This window comes from Hylobates moloch, unplaced genomic scaffold, assembly GCF_009828535.3.
Source record: "Hylobates moloch isolate HMO894 unplaced genomic scaffold, HMol_V3 SCAFFOLD_6, whole genome shotgun sequence".
NCBI classification, from domain to species: domain Eukaryota; kingdom Metazoa; phylum Chordata; class Mammalia; order Primates; family Hylobatidae; genus Hylobates; species Hylobates moloch.
This window is the reverse complement of record NW_026652281.1, coordinates 79,088,038-79,100,815: the sequence shown is the minus strand read 5'-3', so window position 1 is coordinate 79,100,815 and position 12,778 is coordinate 79,088,038. Positions and strand designations below refer to the sequence as shown.

Below are 12,778 nucleotides of genomic sequence, written 5' to 3'. Positions count from 1 at the left end.
GTCCCCCAAGCCTTGCCGAGCCCATTGCATCTTGTGCTTTCGGTCTCTGTTCTAGGAGAGTAGCAGTTCCCTGAAGACTGGGAGGCACAGCTCAGGCCAAGACAAACCACACGAAACTTACCGACTGCTGAAACGCAGGAATCTGATCATAGAAGCTGTCACCAATCTTCGCTTAATCGAGAGTTTATTCACGTAAGGAGCTGTCCGTCTGTCTGTCTGCTTGCACTAACAGTAATCCTCCTACCAGTTGGTCATCACAAGCCACGGACACCACTAAGGGGCATTCAAATCTCTGTTGCAGTAGGGAGGATTTAGAGTTTACTCTTATTCAAAAGGAGCAGATACTGAGGAATATCAGCATGCTAGACAGAGAGAAAATGACTGAGCAGGAAGCAGAAGTCACAGGGAAAGTGTGTTTGTCTTTTCCTTACCTGGAAGATGGTTGCTCCAGAAGGGCTATGGAGACACTTAAGCGGGTAGTAGCATTACTTCCAGACTTTTAGTTCTCTGTGGTGTATTTTGCGCAAATAGAGTCTTCTGGAGGAGAAAAAACAAGAGACACAAGTAGAGCTTCTGTGTTTGGGATGGAGTAGAGGCTCTGAACTCTGATATGGTTTTTGTAAGCTCCCATCACCACCACCTCCTGGGTGGCATCTTTAAGGCTTCTGAGGCACCCAATGTGAGAGCCACTCGGTGAGGAGGAGCCTTACCCTCCATCAGGGACATGGCTTCTTCCTCATACTCCGTGTCTAACGAGGACTGAATGGGAGGGGGTAGGGACCATCTGCACACACTGTCACCTTGTTCGCCTCTGAGCCATGAGAGGTTTAACTAGGTGTTCCTAATGTCCCTTTTGACCCTGCATTCTATTTTCTTTTCTTTTTTTTTTTTTTTTGAGATGGAGTCTCACTCTGACACCCAGGCTAGAGTGCATGATGCAACCTCCTGGGTTCAAACAATTCTCCTGCCTCAGCCTCCTGAGTAGCTGGGATTACAGGCACCCACCTGGCTAATTTTTGTATTTTTAGTAGAGATGGGGTTTCACCATGTTGGCCAGGCTGGTCTTGAACTCCTGACCTCAAGTGATCTGCCCGTCTTGGCTTCCCAAAGTGCTGGTATTATAGGCGTGAGCCACCACGCCCACTGGCCCTGCATTCTATGATCAGTGATCTAGAAGGATCACCATAGTGACTCAGTAAGACCTAGAGGAAGATGTATCCAGAGAGAAGACAAAATGCACTTCAGATCTTAGGGGCTAGTGATAAACCAGAGCAGCCCTTATCTGGGTGTTAGATTAGCATTCGACTTGGTGAAGACAGGTTTCTATCAAGGTGCCCAGTTTCCCTGCCATCATGATCTCAAATCGTAGTCTCTTGAGTTGCCGGTGAAAGGCTCAGCTGTGGAGCTGCTGTCTTTGGTGGCTTGTCCTTACCTGATACATTTGCCACAGAGGGAAACAATCATTAACGCCCCAAGAAATCATTCTTTCCAGGATGGGGAAACCCCCTTTGATCCTTCCCTGTTTCTGTTGGGTATCATGAGGCATGTCTCTGTTGCCTGGGCTGAGGAAGGCCTTCCACGTTGAGATTGGGAGTGTTATCTGCTTATTTTGTGATGCCTAGGATTCAGAAGATGATCATGGATCAGGAGAAGCAGGAAGGCGTGTCCACCAAGTGCTGCAAGAAGTCCATTGTCCGCTTGGTGCGGAACCTGTCTGAGGAAGGTCTCTTGCGATTGTATCGGACCACCGTCATTCAAGATGGCATCAAGAAGAAGGTAACCAGGGCCTCCCCCGATGCCCAGAGCCAGCCTCGTGCTTTTGGAAGTTTTTGTCTAGCTTCTCTTGTCATTGCTGTGTCCTGGTAGTTGCTTTATTACCAGTGACTTGGAATTTCCCATTATGCCTCCTGATTGGGGGAATACGGGTTAGCTGGAAACAGAAAAGAGCAAAAACTTGCTAGGATTGTAAAGCATGTCAACTCCAAGCAGCAGCTGCACAGGCATCCAGCCTTGAAGAAGCAGAAGGCAGGCGGAGGCATATTGAAGTTCAGTCATTGCGGGACAAATGAAATAACATTTAGGTGGGAAATTTAGACTAAGCAGCAAGAATGCTTTCCTTGGAGAGCTGAGGCAACATCCCAGAGGAAGCGATGGCATCGAGTCAGTGAGGGTATGCTGCCGGGTTATCCGATGGGAGCAGTACATCTCTTCTGCCTCGACATACCTATTTCTGTAAAATTTAAAATTTGGGAGGGATGCATTCCCATAGCAACTGTAGCTCAGCAGCTTCACGGACATTCTAAGGCACACGTTTTTCACGGTCAGGGTAATTTGTGATGGTACAGCCAGGCACCAGGGCCAAAGGGAATGGTTGTGTGGGGACAGTCACTCGTAATTTCCTGACCTTTTCTTCTGACTGCATTTTAAATCTCTGCCTTAAGAAAGCTCTGCATTGATATTTTGTTTTCTTAATAAGCTAGCAGGGTCATTTTTGCTTTTCTGCTTTTATTTTTTGAGAAATTTGAAAACTACAGAGCAGTACAAAAAACTTAAGAAACAACAGTGTCTATCCTTTCCACATTGACAGCTCTCATCAGTTTTTATATCTGCTATAAGTATTTTTAAAATAAAACAATAATGTCCCCTGGCCCCCTGCTCCCCACTCCCCCACCAGCCTGCCACTTGTTCCCTGAGCAGTGGGTTCCTGTGCTGACCTCTCTCAGTGAAGGCCAAGAAAAACTGCAGCCCAGTAGTAGCGGTGCCTTCGATTTCTGTTGATCTTCAAAGAGTGCAGTCACTGAAGACAGTAACCCCCTCCACCTTCCAGTCTAGGGTTAGGGAGAGACAGGCAGGCATAGGCATCAGCTGTGTCTCCAGGCATTGCTGGAGGGAGTGGGCGAGGGATGGGGGCAGCGGGTAAGCATGGGGGGCCACATAACCTCAAAAATGAAAGTGCCCAGGCCTCTTGCCACAAGGTCCCACTACAGTAGCTGTTTTTTCCGGCTGGAAAGGGCTTCCGTCGTGTGCATGTGACTCTAGTACCAGCGTAGGTTTCCAGGCAGGACTTTCTCTGGCACCCAGAGCATGTGCTGCTGGCAGCCTTTGATCTGCTGGGGCTATGTGAGCTGGAGCTGGTGCACCTGTGTCAGTCTTTTGCCTTTGCTCCTGTGTCTTGCCCGGAAAGTGGGGCAATGTGAATGCTGTATATTTCTCCCTTGCCTTTGAATTCTCTGAAATGTTGCCTTACTGCGTCTCATTCGAGCTTCACAAAACCACAAAGCTGCTGGTTGGGGGTGGGGGCGGGGTGGTCCTTATTTCACAAATGAGGATTGGGAGAAAATGAGCCAAGTGTGGCATTCGGGAGCCCTTGTCTAGACGTTGCTTCCTGCCCCCTGTTTCCAGATCTTTCTGAGCCCATGTTCAGCATGAAGCTGCTGGCCAGAGTGGATGCTCAGACAGCCTGACGTTGCTGTCCCTGGCCTCAGCAGAGACAGGCAAGAAGCCTGGCTCCCTGGGGGCCTGGCCATCCTCACCTGCTACAACATGGCTGGTGTGCTCACACACACCCTGCCCCACTCCACCTCTCCCTGTTGGGCATTCAAGTTACTTCCCTTCCACACAGTCTGTTTTACATCCTGTGTATCTCTCATGAAATGATAACCACCTTAACTGTTGAGCTTCAGTAGCTCGGAAAAGGTAAAACAACAAAAGCAGCTCTAAATCCTCTGCCGGTTTGTTTGGACGTGCGCCTGGCAGGAGTCCCATGACGGCACTCTCAGCAAGGGTAGATTAATGAAAGCCGCTTACCTTTTCCAGATGGAAGCCCTCAGGACTCACGAGCAACTGGGAAATTCTCAGATAGTGGGAAGAGGGCACGGAGCAGCCCACCAGGTAGCAACAGAGACCAGTGGGCTGTGACAGCCCAGTGAGGGACTTGCAGGGGGGACGGCTCTGTGTCCAGGCCAGATTCCTCAGTGGCGCTGAGCAGCCCCGGCACCCATGGCAGAGCCTGATCGCTTGGTCACTTGAGGAATTTCGCCGCCAGTAGCTGTACCAGCAAACTGTTCAGCAACAAATTTTGTTTCGATCTCCTAATTGTGTTTTGGAAATGTTAATGAAAACAGATATGACTGAGGTTCCACTAGGAATCGACTTGTGGAGCCAAGTCTTCCTCAGCTCTTCCCTCACCCTGTGGGATGCTCCAACCTCTCTCTCCAGGTGGATCTGGTGGTGCACCCGTCCATGGACCAGAACGACCCTCTGGTGAGAAGTGCCATCGAGCAGGTCCGCTTCCGGATCTCCAATTCAAGCACAGCCAACAGGCAAGTGGAGGCGCCTGGGAAGAACCCATAGCAAGGCTGCCAGGCCTGTGTGTCAGCCTACAGCAATCCAGAAGAGCCCTTTCTTTATACCGGCATGGATCAGTGAATTTGTTGGTTTGGAGTTCATGGTTCATGATCTCCTAGTCTCAATAAGGACCAATTTAGTCCTAATGGTCTTTATTCTGTCTGATAGAGTGTGGACAGAGCACTCCCATCATAGGCCTCTGATGTCTGACAGTCACTCAGTCTCATAATGACTCACAGTGATTTTGGTTGCCTTTCTCAGATCTTTTCTAATTTTGTTCACAAACCATGTAATGAGCTGAGAGAAAACTCAGGAGAGGGAGAAAGTTCTCAGCTGTGTCTCAACTAGAAACTCTCACAGGCAGGCAGAGGGCTGATCTGGCTTGCACATGCTAGTTTGTGGGATCTGCCAAGTATTGGCCACACATACTTTGAATCAGTTGCTGGTTAATTTCTCATATAATTCCTGACTTCTAGCGTTGATACACATGTCCGAAGATTTAGCACATTGGGTTCCCTTTCTCACAAGGCAGCACCCATAAGTGGGGGTCGTCTCTCCAGGGCCTCACAATCCCCACCACCCCCAAAAGTTTCAGTGACCTGACATTTTGTTTGCATCATCTCCCTGGCCCCTACAGGGAGCAGAATTTGAAACCCCCAGGCCAAGAGGCTGTATCTGATTCATGCGGACAGACTCTGTCCTTTCTCTTAGCCCTTGATTTTCTCAGTACATTATTGCATGTTTATTTGAACTGCAGGGTTAAAACTTCCCAGCCTCCAGTGCCCCAAGGGGAGGCAGAAGAAGACAGTCAAGGAAAAGAGGGCCCAAGTGGATCAGGGGACTCTCAGCTGAGTGCTTCCTCTAGATCAGAAAGCGGACGGATGAAAAAAAGTGATAATAAAATGGGCATAACCCCACTTAGAAATTATCACCCCATTGTAGGTAAGCTGCAGCTTCTTGTCTGTGTTTAGTTACATTTGATTTGTTGTTTGTATGACAATGTTTGAGGCACTTGGTCCTCTCCATCTGAGCTCCGAGCCGCAGTCAGAAGAATCGTGTCTGAGCTGTGGGCTGGATCCTGCTACTCTGGCTGCATAACTTCTTCCAGCATCTGTTTGCCTATCTGCAAAAATGGGAACAATTCTGCCTGCCATACCTTACAAGGCTTTGGAGAGATTCAGATGAAATCCTGCTAGATCCCAATATGAGGAAAGATTAATTTCTTCTGCTGAACGTCCTTGAGCTGGAACATTCTACAAACTATAGAAAATTTCTCCCTGTCCCAACTCGACGAATCCCCTGGCAGCACAGTCATTGATGAGTCTGAGTGCTCCTATAATTTCCTCAGAGTTGGAGCGCTGACAGGTTCCCTCATCCCTCATTTCTAAACTTGTACTGAGCAAGGCAGGTGGCCATGGCATTATAATCAGGATGCTCAGCTCCTCTCCGGGCCACGGCACATGTGCTGGTTCAGGAAGGAGGGCAAACTTGACTCACTGGGGCCCGGCTGTCTGTCAGGCAGCGTCAGGTCCAGGACACAGCAGACCCAGGGATTCCAAGTGGAAGAGGTTGTGTGTGTGACTTCCCTTTCCCAGGGCTGCAGCCCCACAGTGTGGCCTTTACTCTCAAGGTTTCCCTGTTAGAAGGCACAGGTGAAAGAGGAACAGCAGCGTGAGTGTGTGCAACTAGACAGCATTTGCACTCGAATGGACCAGGGGCAGCACGGGTGTTCCTCGGGTGGGCCTTCTGACTGCCTGTTCTGCACCCTCTTGCTGTGCCTATCTCCTCTCACAGCCATCATCTCTCACTGGGGAAAACCAAGCAACAGCGCATTTGTATCAACAAAGAAATAAGCCCCTTTAAAAGAACTGAGATGGCTGGGTGTGGTGGCTCATGCCTGTAATCCCAACACTTTGGGAGGCCAAGTGGGGCATATCATGAGGTCAGGAGATCGAGACCATCCTGGCCAGCATGGTGAAAACCCGTCTCTACTAAAAATACAAAAATTAGCTGGGTGTGGTGCCTACAATCCCAGCCACTTGGGAGGCTGAGGCAGGAGAATTGCTTGAACCAGGGAGGTGGAGGTTGCAGTGAGCTGAGATCATGCCACTGTACTCCAGCCTGGGCAACAGAGCAAGACTTTGTCTCAAAACAACAACAACAACAAACAACAAAAACTGAGATTATGGAATATTTGGCACAGTTCTCATCAAGCCAGAAATCCTTATCCAGTAGCTTCTCAGGCCCTCTGTTAGGCCGTTCTTATGCTGCTATAAAGGCATACCTGAGGCTGGGTCATTTGTAAAGAAAAGAGGCTTAATTGGCTGACAGTTCTACAGGCTGTATAGGAAGCATGGTGCCAGCATTTGCTTGGGTTCTACTGAGGCCTCAGGAAGCTTCCAGCCATGACAGAAGGTGAAGGGGGGCAGGCATATCACCTGGCAAAAGCAGGAGCAAGAGAGAGAGTTGGGGGAGGTGCCACACACTTTTAAACAACCAGATCTCATGAGGATGGCACCAAGCCATGAGGGATCACCCATACCCAGATGCCTCCCACCTGGCCCCACCACCAGCACTGAGGATTACATGCCAACATGAGATGTGGAGGGGCATCCAAGCCTTCCCACCCTCCTTGTTGGTTCCCTGCTTGGTTGCTCTCCTGCCGCAGGTCCTGCGCTCTGCTTCCTTGCTCCACTTCCCTTTCCAGGAATGTGCGGGGCACACCCCCACCTCAGGCCCCTTGCATTTGCCCTGTAGGCACGCCCCAAGGGTTCTGCACTGCCGGCAGCTCCTTCACCAACTGGAGTTCACTCTAAGGCTCCCCAGTGAAGCCTCTCCTTTTGTAGAACTGCAGCCCTCCTCCCATCTGTGCTTTATTTTCTGCACCAGTTGTTTTCATCTGATGGGCTATTTTAGATATTATATTTTATTATCAGTTCTTGCCCCTTAGAAAGTAAGCTCTAAGACAGTAAGAATATTTGCCATCTTTCTGGCCCCTGGCACATAGTGGTACTCAATCATTTTTTAATGAATTAAACTGAATTCAGTATGGGATTTTTCAAGCACCGCCCTCTCCCTTTCTTGCTTTAGTTCCCGGACTGGGGCGTTCTCTAGGGTTTCTGCCCAAAATGCCTCGCCTGCGGGTGGTCCACATGTTTCTGTGGTACCTCATCTACGGGCACCCTGCCAGCAACACCATGGAGAAGCCAAGCCTCATCAGTGAACGGAGAACGATAAAGCACGAGTCAGGCAGGGCAGGCATCCGGCCATCCTCCTCTGGAAGTGCCTGGGAGGCCTGCTCTGAAGCCCCATCTAAAGGCAGCCAAGACGGTGTCACCTGGGAGGCTGAAGTGGAGCTTGCCACGGAGACAGGTGAGAGGCCCCTGCCACTCCTACACCTGGGGCAGGCAGGCCCAGTAGTAGGATCCAGGGAGAAACATGATAGTTCCTTTTCCTTATATAAACTGGCTGCAGCCTCTGATCCAAATGGAAACATAATCCACACTTCCTGAAATGCAGGCTTTCTTCCTCATCTTTATTCCTGCCTGACAAGTAGAATTTTCCTCAAGTTAGGGGTAAGGACAGCAAGACCTCCTGGGAGATGACGTTACCACGTGTCACTATGGTGACTGGGATCCTGGCTGCCAGGGGTAACCGTGAGTTTTTTTCCTAGTGTATGTGGATGATGCCTCGTGGATGCGGTACATCCCCCCACTCCCAGTCCACAGGGACTTCGGCTTTGGCTGGGCTCTCGTCAGCGACATCCTCCTCTGCCTTCCCCTCTCCATCTTCATCCAGATTGTGCAAGTCAGCTACAAGGTATTGGTGACAGGAGCCATCATCACAGGACTGGCCCCTCGGCTCTGGGCTGGAGGGCCTACACTCACCTGGGCAAGGGAGGATACTTGAAGACCTGGGGTTGCCCAGATGAATGGATGGGTGGATAGATGGATAGGCAGATGCTCAGTCAAGGGAAAATACTTTAAGGATTTGTTCGAGATAGATTAGACTAGATTAGATTAGAAAGATGATTGGGTGGATGGGTGGGTGGTTGACAGGGGTAAATACTTTAAAGATTCACTCTTCTAAATGGATCTATTGGTAGGTAGGTGGACAGAAAGATAGACAATTATATTACAACAATAAAACTGTTTTTTTTTTTTTTTTTTTTTTGAGCCGGAGTCTTGCTCTGTCGTCCAGGCTGGAGTGCAGTGGCGCGATCTCTGCTCACTGCAACCTCCGCCTCCCGGGTTCACGCCATTCTCCTGCCTCAGCCTCCCGAGTAGCTGGGACTACAGGCGCCTACCACCACGCCCCGCTAATTTTTTATATTTTTAGTAGAGACGGGGTTTCACCATGTTAGCCAGGATGGTCTCAATCTTCTGACCTCGTGATCTGCCCGCCTCGGCCTCCCAAAGTGCTGGGATTACAGGCGTGAGCCACTGCACCCGGCCAAAACATGTTGTTTTTAGAAATTTGGTAAATAGAGAAAGATAAAATAGAAATTACCCATAACTGTATCACTCAGAGAGGTAATTACTACTAAGTAATTATCTTCTTGGTAAGTTTTTTGTAGTCTTTTATTGCTTTGCCATACTTGTATGTACACGGGTGTGTGTGTGATCTCCCTTAAAAAAAAAAAAAAAAAAAAAACTGAATTGAAACTATATTCACTATTTTATTGTCTGTGCTTTTGACTAAAGAATGTTTCGTATTTTTTGCATCATTAACTTTTTAGACTTGATATTAAGTAGATTCATAGTATTCTTATGTGTCTTATTTAACCATAATATTTTCTACTTTTGGACATTTAAATTCCACTTTCTTGCTACTGTTGAGTAGGTATTTATTCCTACATGTTGATGAATACCTTTTGGGTAGACATAGATTGGTGGCTCCAGCATTTTTTCCTTTGGGTAAGGATAGGAGCAGAATCACTGGCTTCAAAAGGAACGCGTGTTCTCTATCTCATCTTTTCTTGTTTAATATAAATGTATATATTCTTATGTTGCCCCAGGGAAAGGTTTAGCAATTTCTATACCCACCAACAGGGTATGAGGGCACCTGTTTATTGCCCTCTGCAGTGTGGTAGATGGGCTGGAGAGGAGGGGCAGCAAGGCCAAAGGCAGAGATGCAGGGGCACTTGGTGGGGCAGGAAGGAGAGCCCAGTGGGCAGGTTCAGGGAGACCATGGTCAGAAAATAGTGGCAAGCACTTTTTCAAGATTCTTGCAGGTCGCCCTGGCCCTCAGGGTGAGCTGAACCTGCACATCACCTCTTCAGGTGGACAACCTGGAGGAATTTCTGAACGACCCGCTGAAGAAGCACACGCTGATCCGCTTTCTCCCCAGGCCCATTCGGCAGCAGCTTCTGTACAAGAGGTGAGGCCATTGAACCTGACCCAGAGTGGTTGCAGGTCCAAACAAACCCTTAAGTCAGGGCTCTGAGCCATCATTCAACAGGAAGAGGAAAAGGTTTCTAACTTCCAGCTTGTAAAAACTCAAGATTCTTATTAAGTTACTAATATTAATGAAGTATGGGCTGGTACATTTTATTACTTGATTTGAAGGTTCTTTTAAAGTAAAATCTGCTGCTAATGTCTGCAAGTATCGGAATTTTTTTTTCCCTTTCATTACTTTTACTTTCCAAATCAAATCCCCAGTGGGGTTGATCTCTGTGGCCCTGGTTGGGTGTTAGGTTGGGTAATTCTGGGCCTCAGTGCAGTGTAGGCTTGAGGCTGGTCCTCCAGTGACCAGGTGGAAAAGAGAAGAAGGAAGTCGCACCCCTCACCCTACATGCAGACCCCTGCGGCCAGCTGCGAGTGTGGTGTGATGGGAACCTTCCGCCCCCTCTGTTTTCTAGGCGGTACATTTTTTCGGTGGTGGAGAACCTTCAGAGGCTGTGCTACATGGGGCTGCTACAGTTTGGTCCCACGGAAAAGTTTCAGGATAAAGATCAGGTAATGTCCCTCAAGCCCAAACGAAGGAAATTCTGATTGTTAAACCGTCTCCAAGCAGCCAAACCCAATGTGGGTTCTCCGTGTCTGGTGTCTCCCCTTAGGTCTTTGTCTTCTTGAAGAAGAATGCAGTCATTGTTGACACCACCATCTGCGACCCACATTATAACCTGGCCCGCAGCAGCCGGCCCTTCGAGAGGCGCCTCTATGTCCTGAACTCGATGCAGGATGTGGAAAACTACTGGTTTGACCTGCAGTGCGTCTGCCTCAACACCCCACTAGGTGGGTGTCGGCTGTCTCTGCTGGACCTGGCTGCTTTTGCTCCTTTCTGTGTGCTAACTGGGATTTAGGGCTAGAAAAGCCTAGGAGTTGCCTCAACCAGTGGTATGTTCCAAGTGCTCCCCAGACCCAGAGGCCCAGAGCACCCCTGGGGCTCCCTTGGAAAGCAGAGTGGCAGGCCTTGAATGGGGTGCGTGCTCCTGGTTCCCCCACCCAGTTGAGCCCAAGTAGCAGCACTTTGTCTTCATTTGTTCGTTGAGTAGGTATTTATTAAACACACCGGCTGTGTGTCACTTCCTGTGCCTGACTGTGCCACAATGAGAACACACCCCACCCTGCCTTCCTGAGACTCAAAATCTAGTGTGAAGAGGAGACACAGCTCACAGGAGTGCAATGAGGGCCTAGGTGTTGGTTGGGGTGGTGTTTATTCCAGGGCTCAGGAGCAGCCTTGCTGAGGAGGAGACACTGGAACTGAATTCTATAGGATGAGGCAGAGCCAGCCCGGGCCAGAGCTGGGGAGGGCATCCCAGGCAGGGGCAGTGACACAAGCTGAGGCCCTGAGTAGTATGTTGGAGAAAGAGAGGAGGCCATGTGGGTGGGAGGAGAGTGGCATCCACTGGTGACAGTGAGGAGGACAGGGCAGGCCTAGAGGTGTTTTGGAGGGAACTGACCCGATGTGCTGGTGACTTGGCTGAGTTGGGCTTTGTGGGGAGCCTCTGCCTACACCTCTCTCCCTCCCTAGGGGGACCCTCCTTCCCACACTGGCTTGTCAGATGCCCACTCCTACTTCAGGTGTCACCTCTCAGAGAAAGCCTGTCCACACCTTTATAGCATCATTCCATTTCATCCTGGGAGTTCCTTGTGCCTAGAATAGTTGGCTTCCATCCCTATGATGTGTCACAAAGTGCCGGCTGCATAGTTGGCATCCTGTAAATGTGGATCAGATGCATGGAGGGTCTGCGGAAGGCAAGAGAGCCTCCCCTGCGGTGCTTTTCCTCCAGGCCTCTCTCCACCTGGCCTTTTCCTGCCACCTCTACCAGGAGGGAAAGGAAGCCATGTTCAGCTTGCACCTCCAAGAGGAGTTCCATTCTGCTCCTCCCTTCTTAAAGCTGAAAGATCCAGTATCACACTTTGATTTTTGCGAAGTGGGAGTCACACATTTTGCTTGGCAGAATTATTTAATGCCAAGAGTAATAGCACTTGTATTTAGAAACTTTCATGGGTCCAGACATATTTTAGAACAGGGTGTTTCATAGAATCCTCTGGCATTCAGCAGTGAGCTAGGCTTTTGCCAATTTAGATTTTAATAATGCTCTAATTCCCCTACATTTATATCTAGATAAAAATTTGTGAACCAGCATGAATTTGCACCAAAGTTTTTCAGGCCTGACAATTGGTGAATTTCCATCCCTTTAGGTGTTCATGAGCAGAAATGGCAGAGGCTTATTGAGCCCCATTAATCAAGCATTGATTGTCCCTTCATTCAATAAACATTTGAAGAGGTTCTGCCCCAAGGATGAGGGGAAAAGCATCATATAATGAGATGCAGTCATCTTTTAGAGCAGGTGTTGCATGAACATTAGCCTGCGTAAGAATCACCTGAGGAGCATATTAAATGCTGATTACTGGGCCCTATCCGGAGAGTCTGCATTTTTCACAAGCAGACCTGTGGTGCCGCTGTTATTTATAAGAGAGAAGCTTTGCCTTAAATACTGTTAGTTTCAAGGGTCCATTCAAACGGGTGACCTTGGGCAAGCTACTTGTAACCCCCCTGAATCTTAGTTTATTTCTAAGCTGAGAGCTCCACTGCCGCCACCATATGGCCCAAGGTGAAGTTGGGCAAGGCGTCTCATGTAAAGTTCCAGCTGCTGGGTGTGGGGCTTGAGCTCCCACTGACCCTGGCCCCACCGGCCATGCCATCAAGCCAAGGTCTGCAAGCCTGCTAAGAGAGAGTCTTTGAGAGTCTGCAAACCTTCCCTCACCTATCAAGCAGTGCTTTTAGTGGTATTTTATATTTCTTTGCAAGGAATGCAATTTTCTGCCTTATAGAATAACTGGATATCATTTCTCAACTCCCTTAGCAAACCTCTTGAGCACTTAGGAGACATCTGGCTGCTCCTGGAGCCAGGTGGGGCCCAGGCCTGCTGCATGCAGTGCATCTCAGCAATCTGTGCAGGCCCCTCTGTATCCCTGCCACC

The 12,778-nt window shown here is 49.1% G+C and overlaps 1 protein-coding gene across 2 annotated transcripts in view; it reads left to right on the top strand.

Moving 5' to 3' along the window:
• The window catches only part of GTF3C1 (general transcription factor IIIC subunit 1), an 89,727-nt gene that overhangs the window by 47,526 nt on the left and 29,423 nt on the right, over window positions 1-12,778 (top strand). For both annotated transcript variants that reach the window (XM_032157185.2, XM_058440848.1), the window contains exons 11-19: window positions 56-192; window positions 1,623-1,776; window positions 4,219-4,322; window positions 5,105-5,289; window positions 7,438-7,719; window positions 8,021-8,166; window positions 9,629-9,726; window positions 10,208-10,304; window positions 10,406-10,583. In XM_032157185.2, coding sequence (XP_032013076.1) covers window positions 56-192; window positions 1,623-1,776; window positions 4,219-4,322; window positions 5,105-5,289; window positions 7,438-7,719; window positions 8,021-8,166; window positions 9,629-9,726; window positions 10,208-10,304; window positions 10,406-10,583 — 1,381 coding nt within the window. The remainder of the gene's footprint in view (window positions 1-55; window positions 193-1,622; window positions 1,777-4,218; window positions 4,323-5,104; window positions 5,290-7,437; window positions 7,720-8,020; window positions 8,167-9,628; window positions 9,727-10,207; window positions 10,305-10,405; window positions 10,584-12,778) is intronic.